Source organism: Euprymna scolopes, chromosome 10, assembly GCF_053919585.1.
Source record: "Euprymna scolopes isolate OS-2025 chromosome 10, ASM5391958v1, whole genome shotgun sequence".
Classification (NCBI taxonomy): Eukaryota; Metazoa; Mollusca; class Cephalopoda; order Sepiida; family Sepiolidae; genus Euprymna; species Euprymna scolopes.
The window spans coordinates 28,930,560-28,954,711 of NC_136491.1; the positions used below are offsets into that span (position 1 = coordinate 28,930,560).

Below are 24,152 nucleotides of genomic sequence, written 5' to 3' on the forward strand. Positions count from 1 at the left end.
TCATACCAATTGTCACTATACAGCTCCCTACTCCCCGGGGAATTGGTTCCCATTTCCCCTTCACTCCTCACATAAAAAATCGGCCTTGTGCCTAATTTGCTCGGTGGGGGAGCAAATAAGTACCAACTCCACATAAAAGACCTTAGACAATGTAGGGGAAACCCTTCATACCAATTGTCACTATCCAGCTCCCTTACTCCATGGGGAGTTGGTCCCCATTTCCCTTTCACTCCTCATATTAAAAATCGGCCTTGTGCATAATTTGCTCGGTGGGGGAGCAAATAAATACCTCTATTCTTGCCCTTTTGGCCAAGATCAAAGTGTAGTATCTGTTCCGGCAAATACTGCAAGCAAAGACCATATGTGGGGACAACCCCACATATAAGACCTTGGTCAATGTAGGGGCAACCCTTCATATAACTTGTCACTATCCAGCTCCCATTTCCCACCCATCGGGAGCTGGTTCCTCTTTTCCCCCCTTCCCTCTCTATCCACATTAAAAAACGGCCTTGTGCCTAATTTGCTCAGTGGGAAGCAAATAAATACCAACCCTCCATACCAATTGTCACTATCCAGGTACCCTACTTCCCGGGGAGTTGATCCCCATTTCCCCATCACTCCTCACATTAAAAATCGGCCTTGTGCCTAATTTGTTTAGTGGAGGAGCAAATAAATACCCCTTTTCTTGACCTTTTTGCGAAGATCAAAGTGTAGTATCCGTTCTTACTACATGCTGTACTTATGTTTGTAACTTTGTGTTATAAAGTGGGGGATCACTTTTCTGTATTAATTTATATGTAAAATGATCACCAACTTTACAACCAGCAGTCTCAAAGTCATTCAAGTCATTCTCCAGATCATTCAAGTTGTTTTTGAAGGATTCCAGTTATTTTTTAAGCATTCAAGTCATTCTTAAGGTCATTCAATTCATCCTTAAGTTCATTAAATTCATTCTAAGTCATTTACTTTTTATTTATTTAAGTCATTTCAGTCCATCTTTCGGTCATTTTGGTTTATCTTTAAGAATTTCATGTCAATCCTACATTCACGCATTCGTTAATTACACGAGAGCATACGACTAATGGCTATCAGCCTTGTTATTTTTAATTCGGAGGAAATTTTTTTCGCTTATTCTAAATTTTTAAGTAACCTTTTTTATTTGTTAGAGAAAAATAAAACTAATGTCCACATTTACTTGCATCCTCACGAGGGCAGAGTTAGTCAGAGACACATGTGAACAAAATCCATCATCCTCTGCTCTTTTTGTTTATAAAATTTAATCGGTGTTGCCCAAGATTTATTGTAATAATTATACCATAGCAAGTGTGTTTAATTTCCTGCGAAACAGATTTTCTTTATAATTTATTTAATGTCTTAAATTAAAAAGGGTCAATTTTACAACGTGACCCAGCGCCATTTAACTCCTAAACAATGGTCAATGTAAAGTTTCTTTCCAACTCCTCAAAAACTTGAAAATGACTTTAATGGTTTTCGATGGTGCTGAAAACGAATATCACATTTAAATTTCGGGCAGATAAGTAGTTTTCATAATATGAAAAATTACTTTTTCAAAAAGTGGGGGATTACTTTCCTATATACATTTAACGTAAAATGGGCACCCACTTTCTAACCACCTCATAATTTCTTCATATCATAAAACAAATTTTATTGTGATATTCGTTTTCAGCACCACCGCAAACTGGCGCTGTTTTTTACTAAGAGATTCGTTTATTTTTTCATAATTTAGGACGTAAATAATGCTGTCAGTAAGCTTACACGAGCGGTCGGTTTACAAAAATATATTTTTGTTTTTCATTTTTTTTTTTTTGAGGTGTGTATTCAATTATAGAATTTGTATAGTTTTTACCAGGTGCTTCTGTAGTTTACTTAACCGCCTCCTAATGTAAACAGAATTTTTGTGAAAGGTTAAACTGCAGAGGTACCTGTTCACAACTATACAAGTTGTATAATGAAAAAAGAACGAAAAAGAAAAGTATGCTTTTGTAAACTTACTAACAGCTAATTAGCGTCCTAAATTATGAGATGAAAAAATGCACGCATCTCTTAGTAAAAAAAAAGGCGCCAATGTTCAGGGGTGCTGCAAACGAATATCGCAGTTAAATTTGTTTTATGATATGAAGAAATTACTAGTGACCAGAAAGTGGGTGCTTATTTTACGTTAAATTTATATAAGCAAGTGATTCCCCACTTTTTGAAAAAGTAATATCTTCATATTATGAAAACTACTTATCTGCCCCAAATTTAAACGTAATATTCGTTTTCAGCACCACAGAAAACCATTAAAAGTTGTCAGTTTAAAGTTTTTGAGGGAGTTGGAAAGAAACTTGACATTGACCAAAAAGTAAGACCTGTTTTTTTGTGGCCTAATACATTTAAGCAGTCTTTATAAATAATATGAAAGAAGAAATTTTGAAAAAAATATTAACATTTTAGCGTAGGGGATAACTTTTCTATATAAATTTAACGTAAAATGAGCACCCACTGTTTGGCCACAAGGCATTCAACTAGACATGTCATCTCTAGCATTTTTTCAAGTTTGGCGATCAGGGGGGGGGGGGACAAAACATGACAAATACAAAAATTATTAGTTTTTTGTGGGGGGGGGGAATTACATTTGAAACATAAAATAACGATAAATTTAATTAATTTTTGTGAAACCATTCTGTACTTTCACCTAACTATTTTATAAGCAGAACGAACCCCAAAATATGAGAAATTCAATTTTTTCTGGGAGGGGTGAGGATTACATTAGGAATATAAAATGACGAAAAATGTCATTTAATTGTTTTATGGAATTACTTTTTGGTAAATCGTTTTTATTTTTTTCGTTTTTTTTTGCGATTGCACGGGCATTCACTGCTATTTTATTGAAACAAAAGTTGTAATGATTTATTTTTAATTATCTTTTCTTTGGGGGGGGGGATCTTTCCAATGCTCAATATCCAGAGAATAGTTTCTTCTCTTTGTAGCCCTTCTGCCGAAATATCTGGTGGAGAGGGTATCACATACTTCTTTTTTGGGTGATTACATTTACATGTTTTCATCCGTTCTTTTATTTTTGTTGTGGGGGGTATCCACGTTGCCCATGATGAAAATGATTAATATACCGGTGTGTTTCAAACAAAACTTCATGTCAACCCAGACAACGCTGGATACCCATGCTAGTATATATATATATATATGTGTGTCAGGTCATGTCATATGCTACTGGTACCATGTAACCCAGTACTACTTGCCTCATGGTTGGGTCACCGGCGACTAAACTGGTTCTCCCACCAGACTTGTTTGGTGAGGAGGGCGGCTAGTCTCCCTGGAGGATTAAAAACAAGACCTTCCAAAGGGCGAATGAACTCTTTTTCTGGGTCAACGGCCAACTAGCACCGTGTATATTTGTGTGTGTGTATATGTGTATTGGGGTAGAGAGGGCTCCCGTAAGCCATGGTGAAGGCAACCTTTCTAGGAGAGGCAAATCTCTGATTTAAAAGACCATAAAGCGGGAGACCAATACCCGCATTAAGCTGGTCTGCAGTTTAATTTGTTGCTGGCTATCTTGCTCTTGCTTGTTGCTGGATCTCAACATTTTGAACCTTGAGAGAGACTTAGCTGTCGTACAAAGCTAAGACTCTGTCATCTTTGTATAGATACTCCCTCAGGCATTTGGACTCATGAATTTTAAATGTCTGAGGGAGTGGCACTCGTCTGACAAGACGTTGCAATCACCATATATATATATATATATATATATATATATATATATATATATATATATATGAGGGTGTAGGAGACATAGAGATATCGATAATCACTATTCAATCATATTTAATCAGTGCTCCCACACTTCTCTCTCACACTTTCTCTTTCAGCCATGTGGTGTCATATCGGTTTCATTTGATTTTCACAAACTACTACATACATAGACACACACACACACACGTGCGCACACACACACACATACACACACACATATATATATACATATATATATATATATATATATATATATATATATATATTATTCCGTATATCTGTGAATTCAACTTTTTTTCAAAACTACTTGAGTAAGTTGTCCAAAATTTTGAATGGACTTTTGTTATGATAAGGTGAAGTGAACTAAGTATTATGGTTTCCAAAGTAAGGAATTAATAGGATTAGGATTTAATAAAAAAATTATCCCAAGTTTAACCATATTAAACTATCAACTTGGCATAAATTCCCCATTTTTAGTCGACGGTCTATAACTTTTACCCGTTTATCACGGGTAAGATGTCTATTTATACATGTTTTCAATCCTCATCTAAAACAATTTCAGAAACAAAATAAATATTGCCTGAGTCTAGAAGTATTTATCTTTCACTGACCAGGACAGATACTACACTTTGATTTAAATAATCTCTAATATATTATAGTTTGATGCTAGTCAAATTATCTTCTAGTCGAATCGACTCTATTTTTTTAAAACGTAAAAAACGAGACAAAAGTCGAGCGTATAAAGTACATGAAACATTGACCTCGAACGTGAGAAGGTGATGCAGTTGCTAGTTTTGAAAGAGGTCAGTTTTAGTAACAAAGAAAAGAGATTTATTAAACAGTTACGGGAATTAAAGTCTGCAAAAATAGTCGGATTGTTTGTTCTTGGGAGCGAGAGGACTTAGCAACGTGGACACGATCACGACTGTCTTTGAAAGCTGAAATAAAGTTACATTTGAAGCTATAATAAAAGTCATGTTTTGTTATTATACGTTTCTGCATGCAAATCCAATCTTGGAAGGATCTTGATTCCAGCGTCAACAAGAGAAGTTACCGCCAGGAGCAGTATGAAACAGTATATAAAAAAGTCTAGTATATAAAGTATATGAAACCTTTTTTTTTCTGAAGTTATGACAGAATAATCTATTTAAAATTATATTATTGAAATCGATTTTCAGTTTTATTCAAACGTTTTCTTATCAACAATTGTTTTTTTTTTTTTTTTGCTTTTTTAAATTTGTATTCTGATTAATTATAAAAAGAAATAAGCACTTTTTATTTATCACCATTTATATAATCTTTTTTCTTAACATTTCTTTTATCTTCACGTAATTTCAATTGACTTTTTTTATAATCTTATTTTTCGTTTGTCCATATTTATCTAATTTCCGCTCTTCATTTTTAATCTTTTCCTTTTATTCCCATCTTTTCATCGACTTATCATTTTTTTTTATAAATTTCAAGTTGACTTTAACAAATAAAAAAAAAAACATTCATATTTCAATACAATCTTTATTTGCAACGTAATTACCTTCTGTTTCCACTGAAAACCGTCGAAGTAGGTTATCACGATCTAATTTGAAAGAATCTACTTTTGGCGGTTTTTCTTTTTCACAATCTTTTTCGGATGCCATTAGGATTGTCTGCTGCTGCCGCTGCTGCTTATTGTCGAGAAAGAAAGTGCAATTGCTTAAGAGCATATGACTGTTTTTACGCCGTGCGTCCGTGTAAATTTATAAGAAGTTTCGTCGGTCAGCCCCTATTTACTTGCTTCCTGACTAGAGCAGTTTAACACTAGGTTGGTTTTAAACGTGAAAAAGGTTTACGCTAGATTGTGACAAAATTTAAAAATTTACTCCGTGTATCCGTGTAAATTTATAAGAAGTTCCGTCAGTCAGTCGGTATTTATTTGCTTTCTTACCAGAGCCGAGTTAGAAAAAAAGTCGATTTTAAACGTAAGAAAACATAGCTCCCCTAAAAGAGTCACTCTTGATTATGACAAAAAAATTTTTTAATTGCTCAGTTTAGTAAAACGTCACTCCTTTAGACAGAACAGAACAGACGACGTGTAGTATCACAACAGATAGTACATCTCGAATTATTTATTTGCAAAAAAAAAAAAAATACAAATAAATATAAAATATACATAGAAACGAATTAGGCACAAGGCCATCAAAAATGTGGGAGCAGTGGGTATCTTTTAGCCATCCTCTGTCTGTCCTACTTTGTCTATTCTACTCATTGCTAGAATCATTACAGTCACAACAATACCACATTTTGGGCAAGTTCAAAGTGTAGTATCTGTTCTTCAGATGCTGCACTTCCATTTCTTGTTCTCTTTCAGTGGAGGAGCAATCCTTCACGACTGAGACAAATTTTAATTATTGTACCTTTGCTCCACGTAAAAAAAAACGACCCTGGTGTCTAACTCTTCCCCGTGGGGAGGCATTGTAAATAAGTACTTTAAGGGATATTCTACTTAAAATATCCCAACCCAACTAGGGGATTTACTCTTGGTCTCAAACCCAACATTTTAGACCATTATGGAAATGATCTTTTCCCTGTTGATTACGATTTGTGCTAGTCATCTGATCGAGTTCTAAAATGCCCACACTTCCAGGCAGGTTTCTCACAACTTTCAGAGAGACTAAGTTTATTGCTTGTTGCCTGAAACGCTTTTACTGAAGAATACTGAAGGATCTGACCAGGTAATTTTTAATAGGCCAGACTGTTCCTCCTTTAGGGGCACTAGTTTGGCTCTCTCTCTCACCTACCGACCTTGTGTCACATCTTCTTGTGGCGGGAAGGAAATAAATAACATCCTGAATATGTTGAAAATGATGTTGTATCTCAACCTCGTGTATGCAAAACAGAAACAAATTGCCATGATCGTTATAGAAATATTAAAGATCAAATTGTATTCATACCATGACATCTGCAGGTTCTGCTTGCATGTGCCCCTGTGTAATTCTTCCAGACTGAGGGCTTGCTGTTCTGGAATTAAAGCTCCTTATTTATACTTTCACAAAACCAAATCAGAAAAAGACTGATGGAAGATAGAGGAAGTTTGTTCGACTTTATCTTCGTTCCAAATCACTGATAAATTAGGTGGTATTGTTGTGACTGTAATGGTTATCGTACTTGACATATATGTGAGATATCGAAAATGACTAGGGCTATGACAACAGAATATTCTTATCATTGTTTTGACTTTTGAAAATATATTCGACGCAGTTAGACACAGTTAATCAATCGAGAACCACATCACTCTATATAAAAACATATAAGATATTAATTGATATATACTCAAGAGTCAAAATAATGAAAGTAATATTCTCTTGAAATAACGTTTTCGTTATCTGCTTTTGCCGGCATAAAGCAGGTTTTCGAACCGCAATAGAGTCAGAGTTTAGAGTCTTGTTTCAGCAATCTGGCTTACTAATATATGAAAAATGAAATTATTGACGTAATTTTATTTTATTTCAATATTTTAGTAAAAGAACGAGTCCGAACACGGGCGGGGCATAATTTATATATAAGTGTATATTTTTTCATTAAGAAAATCAAATTGTCGGAGGAATTGCGGATGGTGTGTTCTGCTCCGCCAGCTTTAAAATTCATTACTAATTACCCCCTTAACAAACTCTCCAGAAATAGAGATCAAAATCAGCCTTTTAATGGCTACGATTTGCTATTATATTATTGAGAAATTCAATTATTGACGTAATTTGATTTTATATGAATATTTTAGTAAAATGTGTAGATCAATAGTGGGAGCGAACACTTGCGAAGCGTTTTTGCTCTCATCCTTTTGAACAAAGAATATACACTGACAGAGAATATAATTCGAAAGTTATGCCATTGATATTCCAAACATCCTGCATATCGAAAACAGTGACTACACTGACATACAGAAGTTTAAATGTACGGTGAATGGATATCATTCCCCTCGGTCCCATGTTAGACACTATCCCAATTAGTAGCCCCTTACGTTGCAAGAGACAATAAAACTTGTTTAGATGCGTCTGCATATCTTTAAAAGAGTTTTTCAGGCTGTCCGTCCCTCTGTCACGTATAAGTTTGAAATTACATTTTGTTGTTCGATCCAATTGAAATTGAAATATATCAGTTCTTGCTTATCGATTTCTACATTAATAATATGCCAGACATGATTCGTCACAAAAGCAGGTTTAATGTAAGAATTGGAGACATGCTAAATGGCCGCGTCTAATTATTTCTGAAGTGACTAGACAGAAAGATTGTGTTTAATATTCGAAGACTCTATTTTTATTTATACTGATTATTTTCACGTTTTCTAAAAAAAAAAAACTTAAATATTCTTCTCACAAGCTGTTATGTAGGAGGTCGAACACAAGAAAGTATTTGTTAGTTGCTTATCTGTCTGTTGATCTATCTATCTATATATGTATTATTGATATATCTCTCGTTCTAGTTATCTATTTATTTTTGTGTCTATCCATCTCGATCTATCTATCTATCTAACTAACTGGAGAGATAAACAAGAGATGAATATGAAAAATGTTGAAAAAAAAACTGTCAAAATATAATAAAATCATATCATAGACAAGTTTACCGGAAGCAATTTCGATCTCAGCTTGAGTATTTTTATTTATTTATTTACTTGCAAAAAGTGTACTGTTTAGAAAAAAACCCATAATACACGGATGTACATACATCACTTTCTGTATGAATTAAAATATGATATTTATGCGTGTTTTACGACCGGGCAACGTCAGGTGACCTGCTAGTAAGTAAATAAAAAGAAAATATGTTTTACATGATGGTATTTTCTTTCTGATTTTTTTCAATAAGGACTCCTAATTTGTATTATTTATATTATTCCGACTATAGTTCTTACCTCGGATGTTATTTTCAAAACGGTTTGGCTGATCTAACCTCCAGCCTTCTTCAGGTGTATCTTGCGAATTCGGAAATCTTTCTATCAAACTCGAAAATCTACAGAATTCCGAATGAAATCCTTTATTGTAAGTAAAAATTGAGATTGAAACCAATATCTAAAGACAGTGAATCAAGTACAATAACCATTAGGCCAGTTTGACACGATCCATGAAAAGTATTTTCAAACCTATTTATTCTTAACATAATGTAACTGTCATGTAAATAATTCGCACACACGCAGCCCTGAAAGAGTTGACAAACAGATAAAATTCCGATGACTCATGAGTATCGATTTTTCAATTTTTACCACTTAGCAGCCTTAGTCTTCTGGATAAAAACCGATTAAATAGTTTTCCATATATCTGAATACCCTATATACAAAACTAGCAGAAATGTGTGCGTGTGGGGGGATCCTGGCTTGCCCGGTCGTAAAATACGTTTAAATATGACATTTTTATTTGTCCAGATTTCGTATATATTATTATAGAGTATTATTATATTATTATAGAGTATTATTGTATTATTATAAAGTCGTGATTTCAAAAGGAAAAAAAAGTATTTGGGTGTCATTATCTAGAATCGAAACCGAAAGAAAACTATAGCATTCAAAGCTGGTGACGTTACCTCTATACCAACTTGATACGGATATGAACTGATTAAAAATAAACTAATATCAATGTATAAAATGTATAACGATATTTTCAATTTTGACCTCTGTTTGACCCCTTAAAAAACTCTGCAACTTTTTGTTTCGGTAGAGATAGAGTTTGAAATTATGCAGACATATAGATAGACATAGTGAGTTCTTTACATTAGATTTCAAGTCTGTATATCAAAAATTCGTTGAGTATATAGGTTGAGAAGTGTCCTCACACACACATTCTCACTTTTATAGATATACTAGCATTGCTCGGTCGTAAAATACGCATAAATATTATATTTTAATTCATGCAGATTTCGTATTTTTTATTATAGAACCAATTTTATATCGATTATTATACTGTGCAGAAAAAAAAACCGGATATAGTCGACTAACAAGGTCAATGTTTTTTCTTCAATGTCGTTTCCTCAGGAGCAATTTTACAGGCTAAAACAAAATCGAAAGTGTCCTACAGGTATAAGCCAGCGATGAAAGATTGCATGCTGTTTTTCTGTCCTTTTTATTTCTCGATCCTTTTCGACCAGAGATCAACTTTTCTTTGGACTACTGCACTATCCGAAAAAAAAAAAACAATTTCCATTATTTTAGCTACTTTAAAAACTTTCCAACCGGACTATTAACATTACACTGGATTTCATTTTGGACTTTATTCTCTCTAAAGAATTATTTTCGCCTTTCGGATTACCTTGAGAGAATCGTTATGCAAGCTGAAATATTACGCGTGGTTTGTTTTTATTTATTTATTCATGTATTTATTCATTTATTTATTTTTACATATCCAACATTTTTTCTCTTGGCAATTTTTCTTGGCAATTTGTGACTATAATAAATTGCGGTTTCACTTAATGCCATAACCATTTTATTCTAAACAACTAAAAATTCTAGCATCGCTACAAATATAATTTGCAGATTTCTTTCTGTCCTCTGATAAGAAAAATAGTAAGAATATCATTCTTTGAAACTCTGGGGAATAAGGACTTTGTAAATTGTTTTTTGGAGTATTCAGTCGAAAAATAAATTTTATCTTGTAAATTTAAACTTACAGTTTTAATTTTCTTTCTCTTATAATAAGCTCTACTCTCTATTGCGTATTGAGCTTTTTTATTCGGTTGAGATTAAATTATCTATATATAAATACTGTTATTTATATTAGTTTGAAGTTTACCATTGCGTATATCAGGTAAACACTACATCCTTTTGATTCCATTACTTAGAGAGGGAGAAAGAGAGAGAGAAAGAGAGAGAGAGAGAGAGAGAGAGAGAGAAAATATTTCCGCGAGTTCGAACGTTTTCATCTAAAATTCTATGTAATCATGCAGAATGTAGAAACTATGCATAAATAGGATTCAGCATAATAGTGAATTGAAACCAATCGTTTAATAAGAAACCATAAAAATGAATAAGTAATTAATTAACGCTTGTTTTTGTAAGAGAACATACAAATTAGTTAATCTTCATGCAGTCCCTTGCATATCCATGACTGAGTATATTAAAAAATTTGTTTTAAATCTTTTTTAAGAAAAGGTAGGCTTTCAATCTCAATGTCAGAGCGAGAAAAAAACTCAACTTTATAGGTAGACTAAACTATCCGTGACCCGTTGGGTCAGTATGTTATATTAGCTATGGGATTCATGTATGAGCGTGACACTTGTGACGTAAAGAAAATAGTTTTTTTTTTTACATAACAGAAACATTTCTATGAAAGTATATTAAAATGAAAAAAGAATATAGATAGATTTCTATGAGTCGTTCTGTTTATTATAATTGATTATTTTTGAAAAAATTTACAGTTACTGAATTATAAGTGGTTGGCCATACTTATAGGTAAATGTGCACTGAACAGATACCGTAATACTTATTATAGTTAAATTCAAATTTTGATATATCTGCTTTTTTTTTACATCGTTCATTTCTGTATTACGTTTAAGATATTTTAAACCCCACTCTTCCCATGTTAAATAATAATTTCGAAATAATAACGTTAATATTTCAGCGTCCCAATTGTTCTTTTGTTTTTTGTTTATTTTAAACCCCACTCTTCCAATGTTAAATAATACGCAACCGGATGTGGTAAACCGGAAAGTGGGTTACATACATCGTTACAAGGTCATTTGAGTTTTATAATTATATAGGTAAATAGATTGATAGATTTTCTTTTATTTTGATTTTGTGTACATATATTCATTTGCTTTTTATTTTATTTTTGTTCTCAGGAATTTTACCTTAGCTGTTCTGCTGTTGAAGGCTGGGATGAGTTTGAGTTCGATTCCCTTCAGCTTCAATTCGATCTTATATCGACTTCACCTGATACCATTTCTATCGGAATTCATGGCCTGTTCCTTGCTTTACAAATACCTCTTGGGATTGCCTTGGACTTGGAGTTTGTCATTCGGGTAATATAAGAGAGTTTTATTTTTATTTTTATTTTTTTTACAATTTTCATTTACATGTCCATTTCGTATTATATATATATATATATATATATATATATATATATATATATATATAGATATATATATATATATAATTATATATATATATAATTATATATATATATAATTATATATATATATATAATTATATATATATAATTATATATATATATAATTATATATATATAATTATATATATATAATTATATATATATGTATAATTATATATATATATATATATATATATAATTATATATATATATAATTATATATATATAATTATATATATATAATTATATATATATATGTATAATTATATATATATATATAATTATATATATATATATAATTATATATATATATAATTATATATATATATAATTATATATATAATTATATATATATATATAATTATATATATATATAATTATATATATACATATATAATATAATATATATATATATATATATATATATATATATATATATATATATATATATTATTTCATTTTTATTTTCTGGAATTCTTTGAGATGACGTTTCTGAATTTTTGCGCTGAGGGTTTATTATTCATATTATTTGGATTCGCCGTACTATTGTTATCATCTTGTGAGTAATTTTCACAACGTTTCGGTCGATGTAACCTCCGAACTCGGGAATTTGAACGGAATTTTTCTGTCGAACTCGGGAATTTGGAGCGAAATTCTTTACTTTCTTCACAGAGGTAGCATGCTCTTTTCCCGTCAATATGACTGAATAAAGGTCCTAAATAATTCGCAATTGTATTTTTCGGTCGCCCACACTGAGGATTGAACCTTCAACCTTCAGGAGAATATCAGTTTTTACAATTAACTTTTCCAAGTATTCTAACCACGAGCCCTTGTGGACAATTCTAGTACGAATTTTAGGTTGTCGTTAGTTGTTTTTGTTTTACGGCATGTCAACCCTTTTCAGGTTATTTAATGCCGAATCCAAAGATTTTAAAGAAAAAATTTTAATAGAATATATTTGTTGTTTTCAAGTCGGTTTCTATTTAACCCATAATTGGGACTCTAACAGGCACTACGGGTCAGAATGGACCTGGGAGCAATGGCAATTAAAGGGTGGCTCCACACTCCCCAAAGCCCGCAAGCTGGGGCCTCACCACTGGATATAGTTTAAGGTCATATCCAGGACCATGAATTTTAGGAGCCTTAAACCTATTTTCATTTCTAGTTGTAAATATCATTATTTATTAATAATAATTATTATATATTACTGTATATCTATGTATATATTATTTTTATTTTTATTTATTACTTGTAAATATTCTCTACTAGCAGGGAGACCCGACGTTGCCCGGGATTGAATAATCATCAATGAATATTTCACACTCCTATATCTTTATTGTCATCGAAATCTGTGAAATTGACCCGGAGGAAGCTCCCATGCAGTAACTTAGTCCAAAATACATGTTATTCTACATTGCACTCTAGAGAAACTACTGTTTCTTTTATAAAATTATTTTATATAAACTTCTTTCCAGTTAACGAAAAAAACATTAAGGAATTTGTGTGCGGGGTTTGAATCTACTGACCAACTCATGAAAAAAAAAAACAACAAAAAACCCTTAATTTTCAAGTCTTATAAAATTCTTTGCAGCTAATGAAAAAAAAAGAAAGAAAATTACGTGCAGAGTTTGAACCTGCACACCACGTCATGCAAAAAAAAAAAAAAAGAAAAACGTGTAAATTTTCAAGTCTTATAAAATTCTTTGCAGTCAATGAAAAAAAATTAGGAAATTTACATGCGGAGTTGTAATCTACAAACCACGTCATGCAAAAAACAAACAAACAAAAAAAACAATGCAAAACAAAAAAAATACACGTAAATTTTCAAGTATTATGAAATTCTTTGCGGTTAATGAACAAAATATAAATTTACGCATGGAGTTTGAACCTACGGACACGTCATGCAAAAAAAAAAACAAGAAAAAACACCCCCCAAAAAAACAACCCCCTCAAAAAACATGTTATAAACTTACCCACAGTAGAATTTTCACGGTCCGTTGTTCTATCATTGTTGCTAAGCGATAACATGGAAAAATGGCTTTACCGATGATAGATAAAATAAAATAATGGTTTTGATTATCCGTAATTATCGGGGTATTCTGGGACAAAACTTTGCTAAGATCACTCTCAGACTTATACACTAAGGTTCTGTAAATTTTTAAGAAAACCTGTTCAGCCTTTTCAGAGTCTATAAGGAACGAACGCATACACAGAAAAAGTTGCATTTATATAATAGTAGAGATTAATTATAATTAACGGTTCCCATATCGTATTAAGATGAGGGTTTATAGTTTATGTATTCACCCATACATCTTATCCACACCCGGGCAACACCGGGTACTCATGCTAGTCTAGAATAAAAGAAAACGGACAATAATTCACAATGCATTATAAACAACAGTGTGGCTAGATAATTAAGTGCATCAAGCCGGAATCGAAACTATGCGTTTTAGATGATAGGTGGAAGTTTTAACTTCTTATCTTTAATATATATATATATATATATATATATATATATATATATATATATATATATATATATATATATATATATTAAAAAAGAACAAACCAAGTTATATGCTCATCAATGTTTAGTCTTTACTTCAAGACTTCCTCGGGGTGATTAAATTGGAGAAAATAAAATACGAGTATAATATTTGAAAATATTTTCTTCAATTTAATCATCCTGAGGAAGTCTTAAAATAAGGACGAAATATTGAGGAACATATAACTTGGTTTGTTCCTTTTTCATCTCTCCATCTGGTCAGATTATTAATTCCTTTATTCTCATCACAATCACGTCGATTTTTTTAAACGATAACTGAATTCTTTTTTTTAACGTCCCAACCTTGTATATTTGGGAAAAGATTTACCCTTAGAAAGATCGCCCATATTTTTGGAGGTAAGCAAACATTATTTATTACTTTACTTATAAAACAGTTATTTTTCCTAAGAAAGATCGCTCATATTTTTCGATGTAAACAAATAAATAAATTTTATGTACTTTTTTAATTATTTTACTAATAAAACACTATTTCATGAACACGTGTTTCGCGGTACCACCACTCGTCAGCATGTCTTGACTATTCTAGGATTCGCACCTTTAACTATATGGGCTATAGTCGAGTGCGTTAACTGTTATATACAAATTGGCATGTTATTTCATCGCTCTGGAACTTATGTCGATTTTTTGTTGATTTTTTTAAACAATAATTGAATCTGGTTATTACCGTCTTCAACCTATATATATATATATATATATATATATATATATATGTGTGTGTGTGTGTGTGTGTGTGTATGGGTCTGTATATATATATATATATATATATATATATATATATATATATATATATATACTAGCAAAAGTACCCGTCGTTGACTGGGTTCGAAAACAGGACTCTGATTTATGAAAGTATGATAAGTTATGAAAAGGAAGAGTTGTAATGTTTTATATATATATATTAGCAAAAGTACCGTCGTTGACTGGGTTCAAAAACAGCCTACAGAAAATGGACACTGATTTATGAAAGTATGATAGGTTATGAAAAGGAAGGGTTGTAAAGAAATAGCTTCGAATTTGGGGGTATCAAAACCAAAGCAAAATATGGTGAAAATAAAAATAAAATAGATAACTCCCATAATTTATTATACCATACCTGTTCACACTGAAACACTTATCACAATATTCTGTGGATCTATATTAAAAAACCTTGTTAAACTTTTTGACATATTTCCATTCTATGGAGTTCAGGCGCGAACGAACACCCGATAATTTTGTTATACCATATTTCTTCAAACTGAAACATAGTTATCAAAGTATACTTACGCAGAGAGATATGAAAAGTCTTTATTAAAGTTTGAGCCTATTTCCATTCCATGGAGGCCAGGCGCGACCGCAGACCCCACAATTTTATTATACCATCCCTATTAAAGTTAAAACATACTTATCAAAGTATTCTTATGTACATCTATATTAAAAACACTTGTAAACGTTTTTTTTTTAATTTATTAATTTTTTTATTTCCATACTTTGTGGACCAGGCGCGAATGCAGACCCCACAATTTTAATGAACCACTGTTCTGCCAGATCAAACATACCCATTCTTGTGTCTCGATACATATTCTATCATTATATGTAATCAGTTTTTTAAAATAGTCTACCATATAGAAGCCTATTCGTGACCAGACACACACACACACACACACAGAATTCAGCTTTATATTATAGATATATACATATATAATATACTAGAAAATATGTGATCCATTCGTTACCTATTGTTCTCAGATTGGATGCTTTGAATAAGAAAAAATGGGTTTGAAAACCAGTTTAGTTTTTTTACATAAAAGATAAAATCCAAAATTAGTTTCCCTGTTCACGACCTACTTCTAGCCGTGGAGTAAACAGCATTACTCTTGTGGCGATATTTCCAATTGTTTATAATCTTCTGTTTTGTAGTTAGTTCCATTAGCTTTGACTCTGAATAAACCGAGAGAGAGATGGAAGCGAGTGTGATAGACTGTATAATATAAGATCTGGGGGACGATATAATACAGAGGGTGGGAGTAATAGGCAGACATCTGGTAAAAGAGTGGTGCCCTGGCAAATCGTGGCTAATTAGAACAATTAAAATTGATTTTTTTCAAACACGACTTAATCCTAAAAGTAAAGAACATTTTAATATATATTTTCTGTGATTGATATCTACAAACACTGGTGAAGCATAGTTTTGTGGTAACGGTTTTATGATTTAAATTCCTATAAAATACATTTTAATACAAAGCATTCTATCAAAAAGAAATAAATATCTAAGAGTTTATGGTTTATGTAAATAAAACTTCATTTTACATTTGAGACGTTTTATTACCACACAAGCTAAAAGGCTAGGCATATAAAATCAACAGCATGTTCTTTGATATGACAGGGGCACGTTCCAAATGGATGTTTCCGTTTAAAGCACAATTGAATGATGACTTTTTGCATTTTAAACATTAATTCCAACCGTTATATGTAAAAATAATTTTTTTATAAAATCAGCAATAGGTTCTCTACAGTACAATCTAGACTACAATATATTTTGGATATACTTACTGCTTAGAGGCATGTGGAGCTTCCTCTCGGGACACCACTCTGTGTCATTAACTAGGGCAGGCAATCAATTGATTTGATTTAAAAATGGGTGATTTCAGCTTGAATGAAAATAAAAATATGGGAGTGTGAAACATTCGTTGATTATTCAATCCAGGGCAACGATGAGTTTCCCTGCTAGTATATATATATATATATATATATATATATATATATATATATATATATATATATATATATATATATATATATATCACTTAGATGGAAACCAGCGATTAATTCTAATCTGGGGTTCAAATCATACTAAAAGACTAATATATTAGTAGTATATCTAAATAGCAAGTGCGCATACTGGCGAAGCATATTTTTCCGACGTTTTTTTAGAGCGTATATTGGTAGTGACAATAATTCGATGATAGAAAATACAATACGAAAAGTTAAGAAAACAATAAATATGTAAGAGTCCATGGTTAATTAAAGTAAAACATCATTTTACTATTTTTTCTTACTTTTTTTCTTAACTCAATCGATTTTGTAGTTGTGTGCTTCGGCTTATCACTCCGTCAACTAGAATCCGATTTACGGCTTCGCATTTTAATTAAGAGCTGTTTCAGACACTTCCAATTTGCCCCAAACCAAAATTGTAGGCTGGCAAGACTAAGATAAAAATGGAACTGAGCCATCTTGGTGTACAATCTGCCACAAGCAAAATATATATACGAGAAAAAAGTTGATCTGTTGAACTCGGGTTACAAATTAAGTTTAGGTTAAATTGTTTGCATCAGGAAAAATGAGTTTGTATAATAAATTTTTTTTAATAAATGATAAAATCTAAAATCATTTATCATGTTCATTCAATAAGTCCCCAAACTTTTTTGTACAGGCATTTAAAATTATTGGGAGACTCTTGAAAATTCAGAATGTTATTACTATACATGTGACGTAATCTTCCGGGGGAGCGATTGGGCTCCCCCTTGGGGAGGGGGTACTGAGGCTCCCAAAATACTGGAGAATTCCGGGCAGATATGATTGTGTTATTTGTTAAGTATTGTTGTTTTCCCGGGCAACGGCATCCAACCCTGCTGAAAGAAGATAAATTTTATTGTTTTGTGAAAAATGACAACTTGATGTCACTTTGAGAGACATAACGAAATATAATTTTGTTTCCGTTGCCAATGAGCGCTGACTCAGGATTGGTTGGCATCTGAGTGCAGTACCAGACCGAGAGGTCACGGGGTTAACCTTTTGATCGTGAGAAGCAGGGCTGAGAGAGTTTACAGAATCACAGGTACACACAGGGGAATAGAGGATTTCCTTGAGGTGACGTAATTAGTGATGATTGGTCCAGGCGGAAGCCCGACCTACCCCCATCACCTGACTACATAAACGAGTCCCCAGGCTGAGAAATCAAGGAGTCGTCGCCCCCCTCTCTTCCCGAACCGCCACCACCGCAAAACCGAGAGTAAACCCAATATTTGAACAATTGTATATAAGTATATGTTGTGTATATCTATCTTGAATTAACCAGTAGAATAGACATAATCGAGTGTCTTTCTTTTGTGTGTAGGAAATTTATTCATTTGCAGTGTGACAGATCGACAAAGCATTGGCCTATCAACCCGAAGGTGAAAGTGATCCCGACCAAATCGATTGATGGGTCCTACTACGCTGAGATACCTTGCGATGAATCTCCTGCAAAGGACGAGCACAGGTCACATTTGGGCGAACTGCCATGAGCACAGGTCACATTGGGGTCTGTGACCGAAGATTGACTCGTATGTGACAAGGAGATCCCTATTAGGGATCACCGACCTTTCACATACATCGTATGAGATGACTGACCAATTTTTATGATTTCAGATTCAAATGAACAGCTACAACAGGAATTGGAATGCACCCTACTAAAGCCTGATTGTTACAGCTGGTGAATTTCAAAAATGCAATCTGAATGTGAGGATACTTTAGAAGAACGATATGCAATAAAATTCTGTTTTAAACTTGGAAAAAATGCCACAGAAACATATGAAATGCTTCAGACTATGTTTGTACCATCTTGAATGAATAGAGCATCAGTTTTTGAGTGGCATAAGAGATTTAAGGAAGGTAGGGAATCTGTAAGGGCTGATGAGAGGTGTGGGAAGGGTAAGGCAATCAGAACACCAGAGTTGATTGGCTAAATAAAAAAATTCATGGATAAGAACCGTCGTGTGTCTATAGAGACAATAGGTGCACAATTTGATGTCAGTGTGGGAACTGTACACACAATTATTTGCGAGGAACTGAAGATGCGAAGAATTGGCGCAAATGCACCAGTCCACAACTCCATCTGTGTCACAGACTATTTGATCAAGATACTCTCCTTATACTCCAGGCCTTGCTCCCTGTAACTTTTTGTTATTCCCTAAGCTTAAGGAAAACCATAGAGGCTGTTGGTATGAGACAATTGAGGAGATGAAAAAGACTGTGATGAGAGGCATTGATACACTCACACAAGAGGTCTTCCATGCTGTTATTCAAGAGATGTTGGAACAGTACAACAAGTGCATTGCAGCCGGAGGTGATTACTTCGAAGGAGACTAGAGTTTCATGCGTGTATTATCAATAAAAATACCCATACGAAAAAGGTCTGGGCACTTATTGAAGGTATCTCGTACCTGTTCCCAACCATGAATTAAATAGTATTACCATAGTGGTGATATTTCCTATTGTTTATGATCAACCATTCCAGTTTTCTGTTTTGTATTTAATTTTATTACCTTTTGCTTTTTAATAAACCGAGAGAAAGAGACGAGGTCGAGAGTGATAGACATTGTATGAAATAAATTAAAATAAAAACTGGGGAATCAAATTATGCAGAGGTTGAGATTAATAGACAGAAACTTAATACAAGATAGATGACTTGGAAAATAAATTGCAAATTATGCCTAATTAGAACTATTAAAATGGATTTTTTCAAAAATGGCTGAATCCTCAAATTAAGGAATATTTTAACATGTATTTTTTGTGATTAAATTAATTGGAAAACTATGCATCAAAGAAACAAGCGTTAATCAAGGAAGCTTTAGTGTAATAATATGTAGATAATGTATATAATCACCGTTTTAAACGTATACATACAAAACATTTTTAATTTTTATAATTATTATTTAATTTAATTATATATATATATATATATATATATATATATATATATATATATATATATAAGAGCAAATAGTTAACATTAGTCAATCGAGCTTTTATTGAGCTCTATCTCCTATTTGGTTTTATCGAGCTTTTCATCTGGTTGAGATTACTTTATAAATATTAATTCTTTAATATTTATAATATACTTTAGTTTTACCATCTTGGATCATTTTGGTAAATTTAATTGTAATTTTTATTTTATATATATATATATATATATATATATATATATATATATATATATATATATATATATATATATATATATACACGCTTTTCTCTGCCGTTGTTTCTCTCTCTCTCTCTTTCTATATATATATATAGATAGAGAGAGAGAAAGAGAGAAAGAAAGAGAGAGAGAGCGAAAGAGAGAGAGAGAAATGCAGAAACTTCTATATAGCTTTATTGCCATGAAAATTTTCAAAACTTACTATCTAGCTCTACTTACGTATCGAGCACTGTCGAAGTAAATACTAAAAATATTATTTTATGCAGATACATAATATATATATATATATATATATATATATATATATATATACAGAGATGATCATATTTATTGGCACGGTAAAATAAAAGTTAAATTTTGTCTAATAAATTCTAAAAAAGGGATTAAATTAAAGAAAATAACAAAGTATATTATGTATTTTTAACTGGCCTTTCCGATGCAGCAATCGGATTTTAGAAAAAATAAAGGAACAACAAACATAATTGCAAAAAACCCTTGTTCAAAATTATTGGCACGATTTATTTAATAATCAATTGTATAGCCTTTGGCCTTGATTACCTTCCTCAGTCGCTTTTCATAGTTTACAACCAAGTTGTTGCACTCTTCAGTAGTAATTTTAGCCCACTCTTCCTGACAATAATCCTCCAATTGAATAAGATTCTTTGGCTTCCTTTGCATTACCCTCAATTTTAATGTTCTCCATAAATTTTCAATTGGATTAAGGTCTGGGCTTTGTGATGGCCACTCCAAAACATTAATATGATTGTCCTCAAGCCATTTCTTAGTCAGTTTAGCCGAATGCTTTGGGTCATTATCTTGCATGAACCACCAACGACGACCAAGTGAGAGCTCTTTAGCAGAGTCTTTCAGGTTTTCATCCAATATTTTAACATAATCTTCCTTTTTTATGCTACCTGTGACCTTAACAAGTCGCCCTGGTCCAGAGGCAGCAAAGGATCCCCAAAACATCAAACTGCCTCCACCGTGCTTCACTGTGGGTATGGTGTTCTTAGGCAGGAAAGCTTCGCCAGATTTTCTGTAAATATAAGACACTTTATTATGGCCAAATAACTCTATTTTCGTTTCATCAGTCCATAGAACACGTTTCCAGAATGCAACATCTTTATCAATATGACGTTTTGCAAAGGCTAGCCTTGCTTTCAGGTGCATAGGCTTCAATAAGGGAGTCTTTCTCGGACGACATGCTTTTAAACCAGCTCTCTTCAAAACTCTACCAACTGTATGTCGAGATACATTCACTCCAGAGGTGCTCTGTTCATCAACAATCTCCCCAACAGAGATCCTTGGGTTTTGTTTTACTTGTCGAACAATTTTCCGTTCATCTCTTGGGGAAAGAATCCTTTTTCTCCCTCTACCCTCTAAACTCATAACGTGGCCTTGCGATTTGAACTTGTTTATTATGGCTCTAACAGTGGATTTGGGAAGGTTTAGCTTCTTTGAAATCTTATCATAGCCCTCCCCATTGGTATGGCATACTACAACAAGCTTCCTGACGTCTTCGCTGTGTTCCTTAGTTTTAACCATGGCGATTGAAAATTATAATTTAGTCACTTATAATAGTTTAAATAAATCGCTATCTAAAAATTATCTGAAAAAAATTATTCACTGAATTAGCGTTAAACAAGCATAATATGGCTATAAAAAAGTTCAGAAAGCACGTAAACCGGAAATTGATTGATATTATACTGATACTAAAAGAAAAACAAAGCCGTGCCAATAATTTTGAACAAGGGTGTTTTGCAATTATGTTTGTTGTTCCTTTGTTATTTATTAATTTTCCTGTAAAGTTCGAAGTTTAAAATCTTTTTTTTTTAAATCATGTTGTTTGTTTTTTCTTTTGTTTTTTTTTATGAAACCTTGGTCCTTGCTCCTTTAATTGAAAAAAAATTAGGGCTTGAATTACATTTTTCGAGGAGTTATAAGCTTGGAAAAACGGGGTGGAATTATTCACTATATTTCACGAAATTTCTGACACACCTACCAATCTACCCATGTTAAGAACGGCTTTCGGAATAGACACGCCTAACCTTGCCAGCATACCCGAAAAGCTATAAAAGTTGATGTGTCGAATGTTGGACGTAATGTAAAAATGTACCGAATTTAAAAGGGAACGAAATTCAAATTTCCGTTCCATTTTTACAACAACCGTAAAGCAGAGCATTCTATGCAAATTTTACCTAACTTACTGTATTAATGCTATTTTTTTAAGCAAAAAAAAATATTTAGGTTTGGCTGTAAATTCCTAAACTCATTTCACCCTAAATAATTTAGGTGACTGAAATAGGAATCTAATTGAATCTTTAATTTCCTGAATAGTATGCGAGAATTCATTTTTCTTCGAGTTATATCGAATTCATTAATACGGACTTTAGGGGCTTTTTTCGTAATGTTACTGTAAAAATTATGTTTTATTGTTACAAATTACGATGCTTTAAAAAAAAGCAAAAATAAATTCTTGCGTTTTTTATTTACTACTGAAAACCAGAACTTTAGTAAAGGTATTTTTTGTTTAAACAAAATAAAACATTTTCACTAAGAGTTAAGTAAAAATAATTAGTTCATTATATTCTGCCATCATTATTTGATAAATACTGCAATTTTCATTAAAATTGGTTAATTTCCTGATTTTTGGTGAATTTTAAGTAAAGGGAGGGGTCAAAATGTTTATACACTTTGAGCGTCGGCATTCATTTTATCTGTACCTACCATTTTTCGATGAATATTTAATATGAAAGCGACTATGTGTGGTTAATTTAAATTAAATTTCAATCACGTGATTACATTATCAATAATCATGTGATTAAACCCATTGAAAATTTACCGATATTGTAAACACATTCTGTTTACATTAAGCCTGTAGTTTTTTTTTTTTAGTGATGCAGTTATGGCAACTGAGATTTAAAAAAAACCCGCGAGGAGAAAGAAATGTCCAGAAAATCGCTAGATTTTTAACTTTCATCATTTGAAATTTTCAAAAATCGCTAATTCCCCCCCCCCAACTCCATATTTTAACTTCCTAGCATAAAAAAATTATAAATATAGTATATTCAATATATAAAATGTTCCGTGTTTTCTCACTATATGTTTCTGGAATTATATTGAAGCGGTTAGCTCCCCAGAAGGCTTACATATTTTATCAGTTAGTTTTACCTGTTTTTTCAGAGAGGGTATTTTTTTTGCAGGAAACAAATCATAAACTCAAACTTTTTATAATAAAAGTTAAATTGAAATATACTGCAAATTAAACAATAATGGTGCAACATATTTTGAAATTAGAAAAATAAAAAACAAAAAACTTTTAGCATGTTAAAAGTATTTAGGTTGGTAGATAATTAAATTCTACTGTATTGATATAATTTTTTTTTTTTGCTGTTGTTTCTTGTTTTTTACAATTTTCGACTAAATACTTCTAAATTTCGTATTTTAAACTAAACTTCGAAGGTTGGAATGCTCACCCCCCCACCCACCTAAAATGTACTTGGAAAAATCGATTTTATAGCGAGATTTAAGAATGGTTAGCCGAAAAAAAGGTGAAAAACAAAACAAATAATCAATAATTAATTGTTACCAAAGGCAATAAATGCTACTTTTTTTTTACTTACATGAATGAATTTATTTTATGTTTTAAAGCATTTTCAAGCGCTTGCGGGTGTGTGGGTGCGAAATATCTCCAGATTTTCTAGAATTTCCCGCTAGATTGCAAACGAAATCTCCAGATCTAGCTGGAAAACCGCTAAATTAGAAACACTTGCCATGTGACAGGAAGCTGTAATAAATAATTGTCCCTAAATAA

General features: G+C 32.2%; 1 protein-coding gene across 1 annotated transcript in view; it reads left to right on the forward strand.

Annotated features, from left to right (window-relative positions):
* LOC145285896 (sodium/hydrogen exchanger 9B2-like) overlaps positions 1 to 24,152 on the forward strand; it is a 284,636-nt gene that overhangs the window by 75,211 nt on the left and 185,273 nt on the right. The window contains exon 3 of the mRNA XM_080134363.1: positions 11,563 to 11,742. Within this exon, the coding sequence (XP_079990489.1) occupies positions 11,563 to 11,742 (180 nt within the window). The remainder of the gene's footprint in view (positions 1 to 11,562; positions 11,743 to 24,152) is intronic.